Below are 24,294 nucleotides of genomic sequence, written 5' to 3'. Positions count from 1 at the left end.
ATTGGCTAATCGCTAGACCCCCGGTGTTCATTGGTCCGTCCATCGTTTGGATGAGATAAATCGCAAATTCATTGAAGTATGCCAGACCAGTAATGCAGTTGAGTGGGCGGAGTCTATGGTCTGGAACCAGGCTAACTTCCTCCTTTTCTCCTGTCATATAAGGGAGGACAGAATGCAGCACATAGGTCATGTGATCACAGCCTTCTGGCTCATGATTACATGGGTTATATCTGAATCATACTGCATTACTTTTCATGGATGTAAGTACTAACAGTGAATGAGAACAGCCTGCATACACTGAGCCTTCACAGCATTTTTGCTGCAAACAGCTGCCTACTGTGAACTGTGACTCTCACACTATGAAAGCATTGAGAATGAGCCAAAACAATAAAGTTGTGGGCCGGAAAACAAAAATAATGAGTCTTTAAAAAAGCTAAAACGCTCCATATAGCAGAAGGGGAGTCTCTGTGGCTTCATTACTACAAACATGTGATCTACATAATGTAAAAAAGACTGCTTATAGCTGCTTTAAAGTCATGTCATTTCTTTTAGTTTGTGTTCTGACAATGAATTCACAATAGTTTGAATTAAAAAATGCTTGTAAGGGTATGTTTGAGTCACATTTGCTTGACTGACAGCTGTTTAAGTCTATCACAGTGAGTCTTATTGAATGCTGACTCCATCCAGCTCCAACTCATTGAAAATTTTGATTTTATGGCTCTGGTTACTGATAAATATGGCAGCAGGCAATAAACCCAAAGGCTAACAGGCTTCAAAATGAGCCCTCAGAAAACTATGGGGACCAGGTTACAGATGCTGTACTCATGTTTTTCTTGTCTGGTTAGTTAAGAGTGAATTGTATTAGCCTTTAGGGAGCAAAGTAGATGTCTTTATTAGTGTCTGTGTGTCTTGGTTGATTGGGGTTGAGAGATTTTATACAGATGTTTTTAGTTTTTTAGAGAGCTTAGTAGTCATCTTGCACCCAGTATTCAAGATTTGCCACCATATTAAAGGTCAGTGCTGATGTCAGGTACCAATAATAGTAAGTAAAGATAAGCTGGCCACAAACCTGCGAGTTTGAAAACAGTGGTGTGTCTTGAGAAAAGACACTTGAAAAAGAAAAGAGAAGCTTTATAACCACCAGCCTCAGTTTAACAAGACCTGTAAGAGGGTTTTTTGTCTGTCTAATGACACACTTCCCTAATTACAACACATCCAAAAATAATGTCTTTTTATAATTTTGTCCAACACACATGCATATTTTCTCAAATTTGAAAATGTCAAAGTCTTTGCATATTTGGCTAATTGGCAAACTTTTATCACTTTGAGTAGAGAAGATAGTAAAGCTGGTGTTCTTCTCTCACCCCAGATGCAGGAGATGGCTTTGCACCACCACCAACAGCAACACCATCACCAGCACCCAGACGGCGCTCATTATAACCACCCCCTGATAAACAGCTCACCTCCGATTCTGCCCAACCCCATGAGTGCACTGACCCAGCTAAACCCTCAGGTCAGCCGGAGTGCACTGCCTCATGGCTCCCCCTCACCTCCCGGAAGTAAATCGGCCACACCCTCCCCCTCCAGCTCCAATCAGGAAGAGGAGACTGATCCTCATTCGAAGGTACTGATGTAGCAACGCTTGTCTGGCTTGTAGTGAGTGGAGTAGGAGGCGAGGGCTTGGCAGCGCTTCTCTGAGATGGTTTGCATGCTAACTGCAGTGTGGAGTCTGAACAGGGGGTAGCCATGCTTGTGCTTTTTATTGGGTTGGCTGGAAAACTCGCATGGTTGCAAAATGTTGCTGTTGAGGGGAACTGAAGCCATGATTATTATTTTTTTTAATTTGTGTATGTTATGGTGTGGTGTCACATTTGAAAAGAAAATTGACTTGAAATATCTGCCTCATGATTATATTTAGTTGCAGATACCGGCTTGATTTTGTTTCAGTTATTAAATTTTGCCTTATTTCTTCAGTCTGAGCAGCTCATTTCCAAAAATCTGGTTCACACTTAAAAGCAACACAATCTTCTTTCAGTCCTTTTGTGCAGGATAATTTCACCCTCTGACAAATTTCTTTTCAATGACACAGTCGCAAATAGCTGACAATCCATTAACACCATGGCATGTTTGTAAGACTGTTGGCAAACTCTCACACTCTCACACGACATCAGACATGACATATAATCTTTTTCCCTGAAGTAGATGATATGTATTGATTATACTCGATGTATCGCTGCTTGTTCCATGGGATGTATAAAACATTGCGGACATTGTGTTTAAGTTGTCACATCATTTTATTAAGCCACCAGCATGAGACTCCCCTTGGTGTTTCAGTTCTCTGAAACATAGAAACATGTAACATGAAACGTTACATGCACTCCCCCACCCATCCAGACCACCCTCTCCTGGGCAATAGTGTGTGTTTTTGTATCTGTATGGCCCCAGACTGCGACTGTTTAGTTGTTTTATGTGACTAAATGGAACATCACCTGCAAATATTACGGACTTTCAGATATTATATTACTTGGAGAGATGTTAGTTTAATGGCGGCGCTGTATCAGTTTAAGTTTCTGCTAACTGCTAACATCTAACTGTTGACCGGAAGCCTCAAGTTCACAATGAGAACATAAACACATCTAGCCTTAGACAAGCCGGCTGTATCAAAATAAAAACACCAGTGCCTCCGCTTTGGTTATTTCATTATAACAGTACTTTAATTAACTTTATTGTAATAGTACCTAGTGCTGCCCCCGACTAAGAATTTTCATCAGTCAACCAGCAGTCGTCATTAAGGGCCATTAGTCGACTAGTCGCCCGCATGTTACTGATATTAATGTAATTATTAAATGATATATTTTGGGCGGGGCAACACAATGGTTTGAGTTGAAGCTGTGTGTAAGAATAGTATCAGCAACATTGTTAACACTGTGCTACATTACAGAGAAATACCAAACCGTACTAATGCACCTTCATTAATATAGGCCTATATTTTATCTACAAGTGCACGTCACACTGAGCGAGCCGTCTGTTAATGACGCTGTGGGCAAAGCAGTAATGATTGTGCTAAGTGGCTAATGGGCATGTAGCTGCTTCCATGTTTCAGATGATACGTCATGTTTGTAGTCGACCAATGAAGATGAGTTTACATATCACCTTGAGTTCATCCTTCACCTTCTCAAAATGATCCCACACTTTGGATTTCCTGCCCGACATGTTATTAACTAGCCTGTGGAATAACCGCAGGTACCAGCCCTGGAAAATTTACGTGACTCCTGTCTGACTGCTGAGCGTGGCCTCTTCCTGTGTCTGTCACATTATTTTTAAGCAACCAATGAAATCTTTCTGGGTGATTAGTGGTTGGTTGACTGTTAGGGGGCAGCCCTTGTAGTACCTTATTTAACTTTATTATAAAATGACCTTATTTAACTTTATTATAACAGTAGTTTATTTATTAGTTTAATATTTTAGGAATGTTCAGTAGTTAAGAGGAGATTTCACAGTATCGTGATATATATTGTGTATTGCGATATAACCAAAAAATATTGAGATTTTATTCATAGGCCACATTGAATTAGAAATATTGTAAAGTTGTTTTCTAAATTGAAGAGACCTCCTTTATTTGTAGATGTGATGGATATTTAGTTTGATCATTGACAAGACACAAGCTGTCAGCAGTCCTCTTATTTGGCCAATGGAGTTATGTCTGGTTTGAAAGCTACCACTCCTACACTTAAATCACTCATTCATTTAAACGAGGAAGAGAAGGATACTTGTTTACATTCGTTTGGTTTATGTAAATCTGTAAAACTGCTTGTCATAAATTGCCCACCAACCGATGTCTCTGCGGATTTGCTTCGTTTCTATCAGGGGCATGTGAATGAGTGCATAATTGAATCTGCCACATCCACAGTGTTTCAGATTCATCTGTGTATTTAAATGCTAGCTCGCAGTGATACAGTATAACAAGAAGGGGATCCTTTAGTTAAAGAAAATATATTTCCCTGCATATACATCTCTGCTGTGCTTCTCGCTGTGTGTGTGTGTGTGAATAAAAATGATTACCATCTCTCCTATCAGTAAGTAATTCCATTTGCTCTCTCCAATTCACTCTGAGACCACATCAAAGCCAGAGCAGATACAGCAGGCGATTTAAAATTCCTTTCACCCCTGGCATGAAAAGTCAGAATTTATGACTTGCTGAACAACTGAAAAATAAAGATTTGAAAAGGTTTGATAAATTCAACTAACAGATGTTATTTTTGACAAAGTAAGGCAGAAATAAAATGCTGTCAACCAGTGGCGGTGCCAAAGTGTTACTGTCAGTGAAACATTGCCGCAATATTCAAACGCTGACTAAATGGGTATTGAACAGAGAGCTTGAATAATGGATTTAATGAAGTTTACAGGCTTCACCTGGACCCAATGTTGTAAGCATTCATCAGGGATGCAATTATTCACTCCAGCTGAATCGGTAGGCCGTGTTCCTGCGGTGTCAATAAGTCGTTTTGTTTTTTGTGTGTTTTTGATGGTCTTCCAGATCACGGGCGAGAAGCGGCCGTCTTCGGAGATGATGAAGCCCAAGCCCAAGCCCCAAAAAAAGAAGAAGAAGAAGGATCCCAATGAGCCTACGAAGCCTGTGTCAGCCTACGCCTTGTTCTTCAGAGACACCCAGGCAGCCATTAAAGGACAGAATCCCAACGCCACCTTTGGAGACGTATCCAAGATAGTGGCCTCCATGTGGGACGGACTGGGAGAGGAGCAGAAACAGGTAGATTAATAATCTCTGTGTGTGATTTAAACCTGCTATAATGCACATTTTGGCCATGTAGGGACAGCGGAAACAAGCTATCAACACAACACTGACATCATCATCTTTAAAGCATACGGAGCAACATTCATTTGGAGTCATGGTGCTTGCCACCTGGTGAATGAAAGGCAGATATTCACTCTCCTTATAGCTCTGTTTTGGTCTCTACCAACTTTTGAGGTAAATAGCGAAGGTTACGATATTCTAACCCTAGTTCTATCAGCACAGATGGAACTGTCTCCTGGACTCTACGGGTAATACTCTCCTCCCATCACCAGCACCCTTTTCCCCGCTGAAATTTGCATGACGTAGCCGGCCAATGAAGACTCGTCTACCTGATTACAAGTTGATGCCACAGTATATAAGCCAGCACATGACGCTGTCTGTCAATCTACACCCTCTTCAGTGTAGAGTATAGGAGCAACAGAGTCCTTAAGTAAAGGGCTCTACCTGTGTTGATAGAACTAGGGTTACCAAACTAGGGTTACAATATTGTAACCCTAGTTCTATTTCACATAGGCTCTGCCCTGGACTGTGCTCTGTGGATACAGTGGGTGAAACTCAACAAGTGAACACCTTTTCATGACATAACATCGACCCAGTCACACTGATTCTGACTGGCTAAAGCCTAGTCACCCTAGCCCGCCTTATTTATATAGCCTAGGCCGCCACAGTGGAGAAGTTGGGGGCTCCAGCCAACCCAGGTAGTATGCAACTGAATCGGGTAGTGCTATGGCCTGAACTGATCAGTGGGCAAATCGGGGATTGGAGTATTACCCACAGAGTCCAATAGAGGGCAGAGCCTGTGTAAGACAGAATCTGCTCTTTAGTTGCTTAATGCTCCACTATGTTCCTCAGCAAGTTGCTAACTTTATCTGCCTGATATTTGATGCAGGGAAAGTAGTGCACAGTGGGTTTTAGAGGGTTTTTTTGCTGCAAACTGCTACCTGTTGTGGGCGAAAACAAACCCACCAACCCTCCAAGCAACCCCTTTTACACTGAAGGGTCATGTGATCCATTTTTTATGTAAAGAAATACTGATCATAGCTGTGTTAACGTGCTGATCACAGTAGTTTTTCAGCCCTTCAATCAAAGACACATCACAGCACCATGTCACAGCTAAAGTCAGATATTAGTCACTCGCATTAAAAAGTGTGATACCGCTTCAGTAGCCCAGTTTAAATTTTTAGGTCATGGTCATGCAAATTGACAGGTCAGGTTCACCACACATTGGCTACTGTAAACTCTGCACAGCGTTCACAGCTTGGTGAGTCTCTCTGTTGTTTCATGCTGCGGTCAAACTGAGACTGTATCTCCAGTATGTATCTGAGTCATGCAGCAAAGATTTAACAAGATAACTTGCAGCTCTGGTTTTGCATTTAACAACATTGTGCTCTTTTGACTAGTTAATGAAGCTACTCGGCATTAGACAGTGTTGACAGAAAGTACAGTCATGTTAAGCTAAGGGGGGAAAAAGTTTGTTGTATGCTAAAACTGTACAGTAGCATGTATTTAACAAGTGCAATGATGGTGCAGCACTGGAATATTAAGATTATTGTTCTGAAACTCTCCATAATGACAACTTGCATGACAGTGGCTATGTTTACATGCAATAAATATTCCGCTATTATTCTGAAAACGACAATATTCTGAGTCTGATACGAGCCATGTGAACGTTTTATATTCCGAATTAAGCATTTTCCGATCAAGACACGTGAGGTATGCCGGCACTATTCTGGTTTTAGGAGCATTCTTTTGACACGTATACAGCGCGTTCAGAATTTGCATCTTATCAGGGGTGCTCACCACACACATGGCCTCTTGTCTGTTTACAGTCAGCTCTGTGGGTTGTCATGGATATGCTGTACACAAACCAACTCGTCAAGAGATTGCAAGCCTGAGATGCAGATGCACGCCCAAAGAAAAGTCCACATTTCTGGTCAGAAGGAGAAACACACCCCCTTTAAATCAAGAAGGTGGTTGAAGGAATGAAGAAGAAGGGGTCGAACAAGTCCGCCACCAAGTTTCCGTTTCAGCTGCTCTTTTCCATATTTTCACGTGATAAATGACATGTTCGGGGCGGGCACATTAATCAGAGCATACATGGCTTCATGTGAGCGGAAATATTAGTGGAATATACATTTTTATTAGCCATGTAAACACCTCAGTAGGAGTATTGTCTTTTTTGGAATAAGGGCAAAACCTAGAATATTTTGTGCATGTGAACGCAGCTAGTGAAGCACATGAAATGCTCCTTTTATGAAGTGAGAGTTTAATGCCATTTATTTATGAATTAGACGCGCACCAACCATGTAAAATCAACTGCGGGAAATGTGTTATTATTATGCATTGAAAATCATATACTGAAATAAGTGAAAAGTTTGCCACAGTCCGCAGTGTAGATACACTATTTCTCTGCATATTTCCAGGAGTCAATTTAATTTTATTACAGCCTGACCTGTGCATATGGAACTGCATTAACATTTACTGCAGTTTAGAGCGTTTCCAGCCGGCACATTTTCTATTTCATTTCAGCATTCCACACCAACAGACAAAGTCAAAAGGGGTTCCTGTGTGTTTGTGGTAACAAATGATGGTGTGAAATGAATGGAAAACGAGACAGTCTGATGATCATGCGCAGACTCATATTTTTAGAATATCCAGTCAGGGCGCAGCCTATTGGGTGTCAAATAAAAGCACCTGTCTCCATGACAAAGTGCAGCCCATTCTCCTCAGCCCCAGCCACCGTCGACTAGACCCTATCGAGCATGTGTGTGTGTGTTTTTCTCCCACCAAACCTACTTTATACGCTGGACTTTGGAGGCCGTCTGTCCCTTTTATTTGCAGTTAATTTTTGCCGCCTTCACCGGGGCTCTTCACCATGAATCTTCATTTCGCCGCTGACACCCTTGAATGTGAATTCCTCATTTCCTGTCCTTTTATTTATATCTGTTGCCTGGTGATTTGATCATGCTGGGAATACAAGATTAGCAATTGCCTTGTCCTTGGTTTTGCCTCAAGGACATCTGCTCCTGAAATGTTATTGTTTGTGCTGCTTAACCCTTTGTGTCCTGGCGTCTTTTTCACCTCAGAAAAAAGAGAGAGAGAGAGAGAGAAAGAGAGACAGAAAGAGAGAGAGAGTCCCATCTACAGTGCAAAATCTCTCTCTGTCTCTCTCTCTAAATGCATTTGTCCTTCACAGCATTACCTGAGAACAGAGAGGAAACTAACAAAAGGGCAATTCCACCATTAAAAATCCACCCATTTATCGTGCCATTCCGCGGCTAATTTTTTGATTTGTTTGTGCATTCATGTGTTTAATCAAACGTGTCACCTTGCAAGACACATAATTAACTTGAGGTAATGATGTCATTATGGAATGAAATGTAGTACCCTGTCTGGGCAATAACACCGTGATTGCTCTAATTATTCTCTGTGACTAGCACTGTCACTTCTACCTGCACAACAAATGGATAAACTCGATAACCGCGTATTTACACAGTGTAACCAATTCAGCTGCTGCGTGTTCATATTCATTAAAGTCTAAATGTATTAAAATTTCTGTCTTTGGTTTCAACAAGCAACTGCTGGATGTTCCCAGTGAAATGCATTCATCCATGCCAGGGTCTCATACCTTAAACATTCTCAATATGCAGTTTCTATCTCTCCCCCTGCTGTTGGCTCGCTGATGTATATGCTGTTACACCGTTTCTTTTCTCCCAACATGGGCTGTCACGTCATCTCCATAGGACCGATGAGGTGTGCTCTATAATGTCACAGTCAGACCCTCTGGAGCCATGCAGGAGCACCAGAATGTAAACACAGCCCCTTCCCCTACACACAGCTTTGTTTTAACTAGAACGTGGCCCCTGTTTCCAATTACCTATAGTACTCCTCAAACACGCCATGCAGCAGAATCCACATGAGCGCATTGAAGGCTGCGTGTTTTATCGCCGTGTTTTACTGAAGGAACGATCACAAGTGTCATTGCTGTGATTTGTGTTCTTTCTGTGATTCTTTTTTTTGAGCGTCAGCGTGCGTTTTCCCCGCTTTGCTCGCATTGTTGTGTATTCTCCAGTGTCGCCCTTGAGTTTGGTAGAACAAAGTGGGGTTTTTTTTTCTTCTCCTCTCTTCCTGTTTATGTTCATATTTTCTTTTTTATTAAGATGTTTTCGAATTCCTGCACGCTATACGGCGTTTTTTGGTTTTTTTTATTTCGAATTCCCGAAGGCCTTTGTTTTATAGTGCAAGATCAATGCGTTATTTGGGCTGCGTTATTCCTCAAGGTGACTACATGTTAAAGCTGGCCCAGAAACACAAAGGAACATTTTTTCTTGTTTTTGTTATTTAAGATTAAGATCAATTTTCTGTTGTTTTTTGTTGCAGCAGTGGGGAGGAACAGTGATAATGGAGTTGGGTAGGAGGGAGGAGAGACCTTAGCTTTTTTTAATTGAGTCTGCTGTGTTGGAGTTGTGTATCGGTGAAAGGCCAGAGATAGAAGGAGAAGAACACTGTCACTTAGTTTAAACTGCAGGCTTTGATATTAAATCCCTTGTACGGGCTGTGTTTTAGCATCCATGCAGTATTTCTTAGTCTGTTTCCTGCCTCCTTGTCTAGCTTTTACTTGTTTCCTTTTTAATGTGCACCTCAGCGTCCTCTCCTCCTCTCTCCTCCACTACCTTCCTTTTAATCCCCCTCATCTCTCCACCTTCTCTACTTCCCGTTTGCTTCCACCTCCTCCTCCTCCTCCTCCTACTCTCACCGGTCGCTCGGTTTTTCGGTCGTCGGGGTAATCACTCCCTTCAGTGTCAGCAGGGTGCGGAGTTATTGTCTCCTGTAATTAACTGGTTATCAAACAAGAACATTTCATTAAGGTACAATTAGGGGCTAATTCAGGCGGGACACCTCTGTGTCAGGATTACGATGGAGGCATATGCTCTCCCCTTGCAGCTTTGTTATTTTTAATTCATACTGACCTGCAGCCTCTGACGGCTTCAATTGCTAATGAATCCACTCACTTTGGAATAATTAGACATCCTTAGGCATGGTAATTTATTTAAAAGTATCCGTCGTTGCGCGAATCATTAGCTGTGTTAAATTGATTTGAAATTAAAGCTGCTGGGAGAAGTTTGGGGTTCATTAAAGAGGCAGCCACGGATCTATCAATATTTAAGGGGTGAGGGGTAAGGTTGTCGCTTATTTTTTTAAACTGTAATTCATTTCTTAACGGGGATTTGCTGTTTTTATTGTGAATATTTGAGGTGTGTTCCTGTATTTTTTTCAAGTTCCCGATTCAATGCAGCCCTGTGCCATAATACCTGAATGTATATCATGGAGGGGGAATAATAATAATATTGTAAATAGGGATGAGTGAGAAGATAAACATCAGCTGTTTGAGCAAGAGATTGTATCCGTCTTCATCCCGGGTTTGTTTGCTGTTCTGTGTGTATGTCTGTTTGTTTATTGACTGTATGTGTTAGCAGCTGCCAGCCTTTGTGCATTTGGCAACACATGAATGCATAATGGTTATTCTACCCCACCTCTTTGAAAGAAATGACCCCGTCCATGGAGCCACAGACAGTCTCTCACTGAGGATCAGTAATTATCCACCGCATTCACACACAAACGCACACACATACACACACACACACACACACGCACACACACACACACACACACACAGAAACACATGTTCTCCTTCATATTAAAATGCTCCAGAGAGGAGCTGAGATCTGAGTCTTCCTCATCGATTTAAGGGTGGACTTTTCGCGACTTGTTTTCCCTGCATCAAAAAGGCAGTGGCAGCTATAAAGAGCCCGTGAGTGACATGTGATGACATTAACTTGAATTCCCTGTCTTAACGCATCATTTGAGGTTCATTCAGAAGGCTTGAGATTGCCTCTTTGCTAATGCTGTTTTGAATTCTTTTATTTTTTTCTGCCCCCTCCTCCTCCTCGTCTGAATGATTTGCTGGGACATCAGCTCTGATTAAGAGATGAGCAACAGCAGCCTTAATAGAGGAAGAGGCTGAAAAGCAACACACAAAATGACAAACAGCTCCTCGCTCCTCATTTAGCTCCATTATACTTCAAACTCCATTTTCACATTAGTGCGCACACACCAGCTTTCTCGGCATTTCATTCTGGACATTTTTAAGGAAATAAATGATTCAAATGCAACAGCATCATGCAGATGGTCAAATCTCCTCCACTTGATAACGCTGCCATGAATACATTTGATATGTTTTTCATCGCCGAGCACACAGACGGGGTCACGCAATCACGCCATGACTCCCAAAATCTCATCCGCATCAGCCGGTGTGGACCACAGGGTCAGTTTAGCCTTTGGCATCACCTTGTAATCAATCGTTGTTGTTGTTGTTGTGTTTGCTCCTGCAGAGCTACAAGAGGAAAACAGAGGCTGCTAAGAAGGAGTACCTGAAAGCCCTGGCCGCCTACAGAGCCAGTCTGGTTTCCAAGGTAACCACGGGGGTCACATCTTTGATATACATGGGTCAGCGGCGATATAAGGGATGATAAATTAGACAGCGAATTCCTCTCACTCTTATTCCAAGGAAAGGGTCCACTTGCTGCACCGAGGGGTTAGTATGTTTGTGCATATCTGTGTGTGTGTGTGTGTGTGTGTGTGTGAGAGAGAGAGAGTGTGTGTGCTCAGAGGAGAACAGTGAAAATTAGGCCTCAAACACACCCAATTTGCAACCTGGGGAGAAATGAAAAGTAACAGTACACGTCTGTGTGTGCACGCTCATCAGTGTGCGCATGCAAGAGTAGAAGTGGGCATTACCTATCATTTGCTGTCCTCCTGGTGTTTCTGTCCTCCCTGATGGGCCACTAATGTGTTGGCTGAGGTTTGCTCACACCTACTGCTCTCTCTTTGCAGCAGGTTAGCCCAGAACATTAACACTTTTCTACTCCGGTTTGAAAAATAAAAAATAAAAAATCCACACATTGGAAAAGTTTAAAAAAAAATCTGATGTAATATGTTCCCTAAATTCTTTGTACATCTGAGAGGCTTATTCAATAGTTATCACAGTACAGGGGTGTTTCAATCTGTGGGTGTGCTGCGTTTCATTTCAGTGTTTCTGCATTGTTTTGGAAAACACAACTCCAAATTGCATTAGCATATCCCAAGCTCCTCCTCTTCGCCCTCCCTCCGCTCCCGTCCTCCTCCCCCACCCCCTCCGCACAGCGCCACACTTCCTCTCACGCTCATGGGCCGAAAACAAGCACCTTGATTAAGGCATGAATAGTTAATTCATCAGCCTCTTCACTGTGGCATACTTTCAACTAAAAAGACTATTCTCATCTCTTGTCTTTGGTGCAATTAGACATTCATGTCAGAGCTCCTATACAGAGGCTTGATTGATACTATACGTTGGTAGATTGCCAGTCAAAAAACTGACTAACAAAAATAAACCTGCAACCCTCCCCACCACCACCCCTCTCCCCTCCCCTTCACTCATTCAGGACCAGCCAATCTGAATGCAGGGCTGAATCTCATGATTCAACGCGACTCTCTTTTTTAATTACCAATGAAGGAGTCTTTTCAAAGTGAATTGGGGCGGGTGGAATTGGAGGTAATTGGAGTATCATTTGAAGGATTCACATCTTCAGCGTGCACCTGTTGCCTTTTTGTTTGGTGACGCATGTTCGGTTTGTTTGGGAGGAGAAGAAAAAACAAAAGTTTGATTGCTTCCCACTGTATGCCGCGGCACTTCTCTTGTGTGCATTTGAATCCCAAAAACTCCCAAGTCGAGACTGTTATGAAAAAAATGTTCAATTTCATAAATGTTTCAATCCTCACAACCTCATTTGACACCGATCCCGATCATATATCTCCTCTGATGAATATAAAATCATTGTACCGCGATGCATCGGCCTAAAACGTCCCCTTAAAATAAAATAAGGTGAAACAAATCACACCCATCCTCTCACTCGTCCCTTCTCCCTTCACACCATTTCTTCAGTATTTCATTTTCCACTTGACCCTGCAAATGTATCTGACCCTCTCTTTTATCCATCCCTCTATCCCGTTCCATTGATTATTTCACGGGTTCAGAGGGATGGATGTGAGCCATTACTAAATAGCAGACCACCACACATCACTCCGGCCCGTCTGACAGTTAATGAGAAACACTGGATGTATTTCATACATACGCCACCTCGTAAAAAAAAGGAGGGGAGACAGAGAGACCTGCAGAATGAATGTGTGTGTCGGGACTCGCAGCATCACCAGGGGTTTGTGTGGAATAAATAAATAAAGGGAGGAGGAGCAGAGTGAGGTAGCGTTAGCCGTAACAGCTAAACATAAATACTTTGGTTAATAGTGCTCACTGTTACAATATCATTTACAAGCACATTTTCACATCATGTTAAAGTTTCTTGGAAGAGGAGCTGCATCACTTTTCAGATTATTTCATTAAGTTATTTAAATGCTGCTCCTCTTGTTTTGTTTTGTTTTTTTGCTTCATTGGCGCATTGCTTTGAAAACTTCCCACAGAGAGTTCTCTCTTTCTCTCTGGAGAATTACGAGACAGTTTTATCCTCTAGTGACTATCAGCTCCATCAGCGATTGTGTGCACACTCATATCTGACTCAAACTATATTTTATGGAACTGGAACAGCGACGGGAAGTTTTGTAAAAAAAAATAAAATGTAGGACTGAAAAATGAAATATTACAAAATAAAATACAGGCATTAAAAATATTTTATTTAGATATTTTCTTCTGATCTTTTCTTCATGTCACTCTCAAAGGACCGTAAGTCCAGAAGTGATGTTCTCTCCTTAGTGAGCAGATTGTATTTAAATCATGCTGTCCTTGCCCCTCCCCTCTAACCTCTCATCTCCACGCCAAGACACTGACAAAAGGTTGAAACTGAAAAAGAGAGTAGAAAAAAAAGTCACAAAAACATGAAGAAAAAATCTGAAGATAGTCACTGAAAAATACATAAGAATGCAAAATAAAATAAAATAAAATGAATTAAAATGAAATAAAATTGAATAAAAAAATAAAATAAAATAGAATAAAATTAAATTAAATTAAATAATTTTCAGTGCCTGTGTTTTATTTTTCAGCTGAACTTTTTCTCTGCCCATGTTTCCTTTTTCAATGCCAAATTTTATTTTTGATGCCAGAATTTACTGCCACTGTTGTAGCCCCTTAATATTTGCATACTAAAATGTTCATACTATTATTATAACCAATTCTGACACAGGCTCACAATACTGACAGTGCTGTTTCAGGCTGGGAGCAGTGCAAAAATTCCAAAAAAAGAAAAAAGAAATAACACTAATCTTACAGATCCGCATTTTAATAAGAACTCCTTCAAATTTAAATATGTTAAATATTCAAGTCCTAACCATTACATAAACCCCTCAGCAAGGTGCACACTGTTAATATTTCACTGAATATGTGATTTATCCCTCCAGTTTATTACAGCTCGGCTCTTATAGTAGCTTTGTAGCTTTGGCCGTCATTTCTGTTCCACAGAAAAACTTAAGATCTGGGAACATCAGTAAGGTCAGACAGGACACGAAATATGAGCGCTCAATCAGGCATGTTGTAAACAAGTCATATAGATTTTGGGGGGGAAGCAGGACGTAGGAGAGGACTTTTGTTTTGATGGAATGAAACACATATCCACCATAAAGTTATGCAGTAAAGGTACAAATTGGAGCATAAAAACTTCACCAGAATGCAGGAAATTAAGGGTTTGATGTTCAAAACTGTGTCCCCTGAATGTTGAAACAAAACCTACACCCTTAAAATGAGCCAACAGTTTAGCCACGTTATCTGAACCACTTTATTTGAAGGTAAACACACAATTTCATTGCACAAGCCATGTAACTAAAGCCAAAATCCACATTGTAATAAGCTGAAATCATCCTCTAAGGTCGAAGGTATTGTCACGAACGAGTATAACCATTTTCCTTCTCCTCCGCCCCCTCCAGACATATAACGACCCCGTGGAGACAAAAAGTGCCCAAACAAGCCAGGCTTCTCCACATATGATGCCAGCCAACCCGCCCCTGTACAGCGTGCCACCTCCCCCCCAGCCGTCGTCGCCCTACCTGGGGCCCGGGGCCTTCCCACTCACCGACCTGCAGAGCTACGCAGGACACGCCCCTCGCCACACCCTGTCGCAGACGCTCAGCCAATCGCAGATGCTGCCCAGCATTAGTGCCTCTCCCCCTTCCTCCTTCCAGATCAGCCCACCCCTTCACCCCCACCAGCAGCTCTCCCTGCACCAGAGCTCGCTCCTCAACCAGCCTATCCGCATGCAGCAGGTCCAGTCCCAGCCAATCATCTCTCACCAGATGGGGCTGCAGGCCTCTCTTCACTCCCCACCTCCTGGGCAGCAGGTACAGCAACAAACTGCACACACACACACACACACGCAGCTGTGAGATAGTTAATACTTTCAGGTGTTGAGCTTAATTTTCACACTTCGTTCTCCAGGGTTTTTCCCACCTCCAGTCAGAGTATCAGAAGAGCATTGGGGGTTCCCAGTCTCCAGGAGCCCCTGGCCCCGGTCCAGGCCCTGGAGTGGCTCAGAGCCACGACTGGGACAGTGAATACTGCAATCGGGAGTGTGGCAACCACTGCAGGTCAGTGAAGACAGAGGAGACGGTTTTATTTGCTTCCCACAGTCTGTTTTCCACAATAACCTTTGTTACTGCGACTCATCGGGTCATACTGAGAAGTCCTGAAGGACATTTTGATGAGAGGCAAATTGATTGAGTTCGGCTAAACGAACATTTTCTTTCACTGTTTGATGTATTTACTCAAATTCATTATGAAAATGTAAACGCCAAGATTTTTATTTGAAGTTTCTCAGGTTGAATTCGTCAGAAAGACACAATCCAATCTGAGTCTCAGACCAGAGGTCCCTCACAAATATGCTAATATCGTCTCGTCAAACGTCTCTCCCACTACTTTCACAGTATGAGTGTTAAAATTTGTCAGCTCCGTTCCAGTGAGACAGCTGGAGAGGTAATGGTGAGATAATAGAGCTTGTCATGTGTTTGTCAGACAGCAGTAAAAAAAAAGAAAAAAAAACAGATGTTCCCTAACACAAGTTTTCACTGTTAGTGTACTAAACGCTTTGGCAGTCCTACAGCACTGGAAGATATTCTAGGTTTACAGTGAGGAGGGTGTGGTGCTTAAAATCAGGACAGATCTTTTTGTTCATACTTTGCGTTCATTTCATCTGTATTCGTGCACATTTTCTGAAAGCTTATGGTCAAAACGGAGCAGGACCACTTGAGATCATGGGGGCAGTGTAGTGTAGTTCAAACAAGATACAACCATAAGAGATGACAAAGACATTTTAAGAATGGTGTAATACAGTGAAAAGAATTCTCTGTCCACATGTCGCGATGCATTTAATGGCCTCACAGACCTCCCCTAAAAGGTTCGTTATTACAACCTCCTCCACCGCCGCCTCATTTGTTGTTGTATGAAACTTTTGATTCTGCTCTCTGGTGCCATCTTTTGGCCGTACCTATGTCAGGCATGTCCAAAGTCTGGCCCGGGAGCCAATCGTGGCCCATGAGCTGATCTTAAATGGCCCACAGCTTGTCTCTCAAAATATAAATATAATTAAATGTGCAACACGATATTGATTAATCAAGCAAAATCACATTGCATTTTATTCAGTTTACTTCACGACTTTGTAGACATGCACCAAGTAGGAACTACAAAGGTGGAACTGATGGGTTTTCATAAACAGGCAGTAAACCAAAGCTAGTGAACAGTTACCTAACAGCAGACATTTCCCGCCAGGCTGCAGACATAGCCAAAGCAAAGAAGAGTAAAGTTGACAGTAAGGGCCGCCACTTCCTGGAGTGATGGAAAATTGAATACTTTTTTCACTGCAAAACTAAACAGTTGCCTTTGTCTCATTTGTATGTGATATATATTTTTAAATAACCAATATGACACGAGAGACAGCTGCCCCTCAAGTATTGTTTTACATTACCTTATCTGGCCCCCATTCAAGAAAGCGTGGACACCATTAACTTATGCTATCATAAAAGACGCATGGAAGTAAAGGGGATATAAATGACCCGTTGATGTGTTTATTAGTGAGTTTTCATGTAAGAACTTGACAGATATGGCGGAAAGGAGTTTATGTGGAGAAAATAAGAGCAGTGGTTCTCAACTGGTCCAGCCACAGAGTCCAGATTTCTCCTCAGTCATTAGTTCAAGGTCCACACAGTTTAATACATTCAGCATCATACTTGCATTTGGCCATGTCATCGAGCTAGTTTGCTGTCTCTGTTTGGTAGCTTTCCGTTAGCCACTCATTCGACAGCAGGAAACGGCACTTCGAAATAAAAGCTCTGTGCTGGAAATTCACTGTACTTAAAAATAAAATGTGTTTCCTACAAACTTGACACATTGGCGAGTCACTGACGGTCCATTCAGAGTGGACCCAAGACCCACTTTTGGACTGCGAAAGGTGAAATTAGCAATGTTGGCTAAGTTGTTTATGTGTGTTCATTTTTCAGGTCTTGTTTTTATTTGTAATACAAGCTAATAATTTGTTGGGGTGGGGGGGCCTTGCCTAGGGTGCAGAATGTGCTAGGTGCGGCACTGCTCATCGTGCCGAACTACTATAAAATGTTTTCTTTAAGCTACAGGGTTTTGGTTGAGGCGAGGTAGAAGCTGAGAGAATGGGTGTTTCAGCTTAAACTGTGACCATCAGGGAATGAAGAGTATTCACAGTCGGAGGAGAACATACCTCCTATTTTTCTGTCCTTTCCTGTATGACTCTGTGTTTTCTTTATGGCTGTTTCTTTGTTTGTAATCTAACCTGTGCCTCTGTTTTTTGGTTTCTTCCTCTCTCCAGTGGCAGCATGATTGGCAGGGACAAGCCACTCTACCTCACCTGAAACTGAAGATCATGCTCTGTCGACAAATACGACACCGAGGAGTCTACTCTCACCCCCCCACCCCCACCCCGACCCCCACCCCCACATCTCCTCAACCCTCTTCTGATGCACACACACAGTTACACACAGTTCACACTTAACATACAGAAACATACATGCAAACACACACACACACACACACTCCGCCTCCCGAGTCACCACCGCCACCTTTTTTTGTCAATGTAATTATTATTTCTCTCAGTTTCTAGAAGAATTTGTGACCAGAGTTTTTTGACTAGATGACTGCTGTCTGTACCACTTAATGTATTAGCAGTCCTCTCGCTGTTTAAAATTTGCCAAGCACTTATTAAGGGCCCCCTCCTCTTCCTCCCCCTCCCCTCCCCTCCCGTGCCCACCCTCCTCTCTGAGCAGTGCGTCTACGCCCTCACCGATACAGGCCGGGCTGTAGAGCACTCCTCTTCTGTGTCACCATCAAAGTCCCCTCAGGGACCCCATCCAGCTTTAATTAGAATGAGAAGAAAAAAAAATACTCTTCCTCTTCTTTAATCATTTTAATTTCCTTTTGTGTTTTTTTTCTCTTTTCTTTTTAGTTGTTGTTGTCGTTGCTGTTTTATTTATTTCTGGCTTGCAAAATTGTTCCTCTATTTTTTTTTTCTTTTTTCTTGCCAATAAGCGTTGGGCCCTGTACTGTAGAAAAATATTAACTTCTAGTAGGTTCAGCGCAGGCTTTGATGTTATGGTAGCTTTGCTTAAGGGCCTGCAAATTGATACAAAAAGCTTGGGTGGGGGAAAGAAACAAAACAAAAAGGAATCTTTTTTTAATATTAAAGACCTGTTGAGGTCTACTGAGCTGTCACAGTGTGATTGTAAATATCACTTTTATGGGATCAAATTGGGAATTGGAAGTCCAGATAGATTTGTTTCTTCTTTAATATTACATGTAAGTCATTTTGTGTGCGTGTGTGTGTGTGTGTGTGTGTGTGTGTCTGGACGTTAGAATGTACCCCATTCATGGCGTGTGAAGTCGAGTGTGTATGTGTGTATGTGCACGGACACACACTTGCGTGTGAGAGTGTCTCAGTGTTCGAGTGTCGAGTCTTTCTCGTGAATTTTAACAGCCTTGTGCAGCTGGATTTCAGAGGAGTATTTCACACTCTCGTTCTTGCATTAAATCTGTGCTCACTGGTGTGTTTTTTTCCAATAAAGTTCAATCTAAAACTGAATACACAATATGTGTCCTGCAGATCATTAAATGGAAAGAGCCAGGTGAGAGATAGAGAGGAAAGAGGTAGAAGGAGAGAAAGAAACGCTGTGAGATAAAATGAGATATAATGTTGCAGGTGGAGAGGAAAAAAAAAAAGAAAAGATATTGCCTCAAAATGCACCCCCCCCCCCCCCTCCCCCGCCCCCACCTCCCTTTTCTTATTTCGTCTGACCATAATGTCAATTTTGTCTCCTCGACATGCAGAAGTGAAGTAATGAAATATGTGAATGGAGCCATCACATCCACATTACGGTGATTTTTATAAGTTTCTACTTGGTGTTTGGTTGTGTTGATCTCATCTTTTTAACTTTTTGTGTGATTAACAGAAATGCATTTTGCTGACAAAGACATCTGTATTTATCTCTTTACTGTAGCATAATTTCAGTTTTAGTTGTTACAGAACTATAACATTTTAAGTTGTGTAAAAAAAGAAAAAAAAAACCCTGCCAACTGTAGTTATTTTATTTGTAAAGCCAGTAATGATAAATATTTTAAATGGTTCTCAATATATTGTTTTCCGCTCTAGTTGCCCATCAGCCATTTGACAGGTTTTCTTATTTATGAAAGAAACTAGATCACTTTTTGCTTCTTACAATGGAGGTGTATTTTTATTTTATTGTTTCCTTTGGTTTGATAAAAATGATGATGACCACAACAATGACTTTTGTTTATTTTTTACATTTTTTTGGGTGCTGCTCCTTTTTTTTCCCCTTGCCGGCAGCATCTCTTTGTGTCACAATGCTTCTTTTATTTCAAACCTGCATAATAAAAAAAAGTTTAAAAGTGAACGAGCCTGATGTCTTTTAATTTCCCTGCAGACTTTTCTGTGCCCCTCTCTAATAAGACGATCACACCTTCTTTTTATAAAAGCCATGATAATCGTTGTTTTAAAGATCCACCAACACCCCCAACTTTACTGTACTTTACAGTGTGTTTGCGCCCAAGAGGGTCACATTTGTATCCTATATTTATATTTAGCTCAGGGCTCCGATGGCATTAGCTAATTAGCCGTGGATACAGAGTACACCAGCCAGCGTGGATATTGCCAGTAAACTATCTTAACAAACAAGAGAGCAGATGCGAGAAGACGTTTGCTTTGCTTGTGAAAGTGGTGCATCGTAGGCGTCTAGTGTGAGATAAAGAGAACAGAGAAATGCAATGTGCACACAAACTCAGGCAACCGTCCAAGTACTGATTTTACCCCAATTGCACACAAGTCTTCTCAGAGACTTTCTAAGAGAGAGAAGGAGAGATTGAAATGGAACTGTCACGATCCCTCCATTCAATGTTTTATTCATTTTACGTCTGCCTGCCGTCTCTTCCTCAATAGTATTGAATTGGCAAATAGATCATTATTGGACAATTGGAGAACCTGCCACTTTGTGATATGACACACATTATATGAAAATCACAGTCATACATTCTTAATGCAACGCGAGATAAAAGAGGTTCTGGGTGCAGCCACACAGCCCCCGTCTGCGCCTTTTGTGTACGTCATATGTTTGTATGAATATCTGCTCATGTGTTTTTTATTCCTTCGTCCCTGTGTTTGGGTGCAGCCTCTCCTCACTAGCTGCGCGTACATGGTAACAATATCTTATTTCCTTTATTCTCGCTGCCATGCACAGATGTGCAGGCAGTCATTGTGTGTAGTAATACTGTAGTAAATACTGCAGGAAGACAGTATCACTTTGACACTCCCCTGTCAGCGCCCTTAATCCCATCCCTCGTCTCAGAGTCAAAGTCATGAGGCCAGCGGAGAATGAAAAGCTACAATTTATGGTGGAGGATGCCATTGAGGAGAGGTGAATGCAGCCGTCTTGTTGGTTTCCATACAATTCAAAAGACCAAGGTGGCGACAAAATTGATGGCATCAGTGACAGCAGGCTGGTTGACAAAGATGAGGTCGGCAAATGTCATGAAAAAAAGGCCTCGCTGTTTAAACTGAAGCAGAAATGTGATAGTTTAAATGAAAATAATTTTGTGAATGATTGTAATGTGTTTCATGTTGATACGGGAGCCTTGAGAGGCAAACTGAAAGAATGTAAGAATGTAAATACTCACTGGTTGTCGTCTGCAATAGCGGCCAAGTAAAAACCAAACAAAAATGATCTCTCATTTCTTTAGTTTGTAAACAACAGTAACTCAAAGTGAGATTCAGATTCTGTACACAATAGTTATAGTTCAACAAAATAAAATCTACCACAAATTACACATCTAAACAGTTCCCAGGACGCCCAAGCCTAACGTCGCCACAGTTTACTCCACACTACTGAAGCTGCTCCTCTGTTTGGAACCACAGCGGAGTCAGAATATTTTCGCTTTCAGCCATGCTTGTTGTTTCCGTGCGCAACACTTTGATATCAACATGTCAACAAGTCAAAATATCACCTAGCTTTGTGTGATGTATTTGGCCTTCTGCAAATTTGAGCTACTGGTTGTTTTTTTTGGTAAGATTTTTTTGGGGGGCATTTTTAGCCTTTAATGTATAGGACAGACAAGTGTGAAAGGAGAGAGAGAGGGAGTGACATGCATTAAAGGGCCACAGGCTGGAGTCGAACCCGGGCTGCTGCGGCAACAGCCTCATACATGGGGCGCCTGCTCTACCACTGAGTCACCAACGCCTCAAATTTGAGCTACTGTTTGACTTCAATGATGACTGTGTAAACCCGGCCTGCTGAGTGGTATTTGAAACTCGTGCGGTCGGCTAGTCACACTTTTGTGATGTTTCAGTAACATGCAACAAAACAAATCAATCTTTCTCTCCTTTGCTTGCTCACTTGCTGGTGCACGCATGGGAACCAAGATGTTGTGGGCGGGCGTTTCTTGTACATATGAAATAGAATCCTGTCAGGGTGTCGCTGCACTGTTCCGTTAGAGTGGACTTTTGTTGTTTAAGTGAGAAAGTAAAACCTTTTTTTTAATGCTGCATTCAGCTGAAATGTCATTGCCCTTTGTATCGTGCACCAAGCGCTTCATTCTGCACATCTGTCTCTTTCTCAGATTAGCCTAATGTAGCCTATTTTTGCCCTATGTAGGAACTATCTCCTATAAGAGATATTACAATAAGTAAATAAAAGTTCACCTTGCCCTTCAAGGCTTCCGTATATATTTGACATTAACCCTTTGAAACCTGGGGCGACATCACTTTTCTTGCGCTGCTTTCAGATGCCTTTCAAAACCTTTAAACCCTGAGCAAACTGATGTGATTTCTCTCAAAAACATGGGGAAAAAAGGCACCGAGCAACTTGGTGAGAAATGTCCCACAAAATAAAATTTAAAAAAAAAACACCTAGATATAAAGAGTTAATAAAAAAAAGTTACAATTTAAAATTATGTTACAGAATTATTATAATTTCAAGCACTCTTTTCAGGTCATTTCCTTTTTTTTTGTTTGTTTTAAACATTCTTTCTTGTCTTTTTTTAAACTAATTTTCTTGTTTTTAATTTTGTCTTTTTACTAATTTCTTCCTGATTTTGGGGGTAATTTCTTCTCTCGTTGCTAATTACCTTCTTCCCATGTTTTTAAGCCAATTTGCTCAGGTTTCAAAGGGTTAATTCAGGTAAGTTTATTGTATAATTATTGCTTGTATAATTCAAACCTCCTTTAAGTGAAATTTACAAAATTAATCCTGGAACTATTTTGTTTCCTTTTAGACTAAATGATAAGTGAAAACACAAATTATTCTAATCTATCATAATCTGTCTATGAGGATCTTTCACTCAGCCAAATTATTTTGTCGAGCTAACTAATGATGCAAGTGTCCACTCTCCTAAAAATGAAACGTAAAATGTTCGACTCTTTAAAACAAAACAAGATCTGCTAAATATTTTTAAGTGCTGGAAACTGTGCACGTCTGCCAGACCATTATTTATTTAGTTATTTATTTATGTATGCTGCTGATTATTAAAAATACGACCATGCATGTACAACAGGTTCAGCGTGTTTGTCGATGATGAATATGAGGTTTAACCTCAGCGTGTGTGCGAGTGTGTGTCTGTGGAGTCGCTCAGCTCAACCGTTGAAAATTTCCATCACCAACAACAGTGAGATCCACCCTGTCAGAAGCCTTTTATTTTCTTAAAAATGCTCTGTATTTGCTCATTGTTGTGGTGCAGCGATGTACCCTCACTCCTCATGTGAGCGTGAATATAAATATGGTTAAATGTGACCACATGAGACAACGAGCAAGCAGGAGCTTATCTGTTCTTTGAGTTTAAAGTGATGCAGGCCAGAAGGTCAGCGCAATGGGTGAACTGAAGGCTCGCAACACGCACAGAGCACCAAACACGCGGAGCCTTTCACAGACCAGCCACTGTAGCACACAGGCAAAACGTTTCAGTTGCAAGTTTGGTGCTGCGGTGGAGCAACAAACAGCAGGAAATGTGGGTGGTTTTAACAAGAAATGGGTTTCGCTTTGTGTTCACAATCAGTTAAGGTTTCTTTTTTATGCTGACTGTACTGCACAGTAGAATTAGTGCATCAACAGAACACAATATTGTCAGCAGATTAAATATCTTAATACAGAATTCATCCTGCAGTACTTTTAATTCAGCATATTTGGCAGTTTAGCAAGATTAATCTAATCAGAGTCATGTGTTTTGTCAAAGACCTCCTTGAGGAACAAAGTGGGTTATCATAATTTGACACAACAGTTGCAGCTCACTCACATACACACAAACTTCGAAGCAAACAGAGACTTAACACATAAGACACACCACGTGAGGCACAAAGCACACTTGTGGTTTCACACCTGTAGATATTTACGTAATCCGGCGTATATGTTATGTCAGCACTGACAACCATCAGGTGCTGCCTGCGGTGGCCAAATTCAGTCCATTTCCTGTTTTTCAGATATCGCAAATAATCAAATGCTTAAAGTGGTTTCATCGTCTTTTAAAGAACCAGCGCTGCAGTTGTCTTGTGCATATAAAATTTACCTCAGACTCATTGTGAAACGTCAGGTGATGAAGAACTTCTCTCTATGACTGGGTTAAACCAAATTTGAACGTCTCGATATCAATTTGGCTCCTTGGCCTTACCCTGCAGGATCATTAGAAGACGGTATTATCAAAGACATCTCGAAATAACATGACCTCTTTTATAAATGTGACTGATGCTCAAAATCAGAAGCTGGCAGGTGGTGCAGACACAGTGCAGCTCTCTTAGTTTTAGTTTTGGTGGAGTGGTCTTGAGGTTCAAGAGTTCAGTCCCCTTTGCCAGCAATTATTTTTCTGTTTTTAATCTTTCTTGTGAGTGTGTTTTGTTTGTGCTTCCCACTGGATTGGCCCTCTGCTTTATATT

At 41.4% G+C, this 24,294-nt stretch overlaps 1 protein-coding gene across 2 annotated transcripts in view; it reads left to right on the top strand.

Annotated features, from left to right (window-relative positions):
* The window catches only part of tox2 (TOX high mobility group box family member 2), a 140,445-nt gene extending 120,924 nt beyond the window's left edge, over window positions 1–19,521 (top strand). Inside the window, exons 5-10 of one of the 2 annotated variants that reach the window (XM_049587014.1) lie at window positions 1,370–1,624; window positions 4,538–4,768; window positions 11,206–11,286; window positions 14,780–15,190; window positions 15,288–15,436; window positions 17,683–19,521. In XM_049587014.1, coding sequence (XP_049442971.1) covers window positions 1,370–1,624; window positions 4,538–4,768; window positions 11,206–11,286; window positions 14,780–15,190; window positions 15,288–15,436; window positions 17,683–17,725 — 1,170 coding nt within the window. In that variant the 3' untranslated portion in view covers window positions 17,726–19,521. The remainder of the gene's footprint in view (window positions 1–1,369; window positions 1,625–4,537; window positions 4,769–11,205; window positions 11,287–14,779; window positions 15,191–15,287; window positions 15,437–17,682) is intronic. The other variant, XM_049587096.1, reaches the window with a different exon arrangement.
* Window positions 19,522–24,294: the final 4,773 nt, after the last annotated feature.

Source organism: Epinephelus fuscoguttatus, linkage group LG1, assembly GCF_011397635.1.
Source record: "Epinephelus fuscoguttatus linkage group LG1, E.fuscoguttatus.final_Chr_v1".
Classification (NCBI taxonomy): Eukaryota; Metazoa; Chordata; class Actinopteri; order Perciformes; family Serranidae; genus Epinephelus; species Epinephelus fuscoguttatus.
Note: the sequence above shows the minus strand (reverse complement) of the source record. Positions and strands in the feature narration are given on the sequence as shown.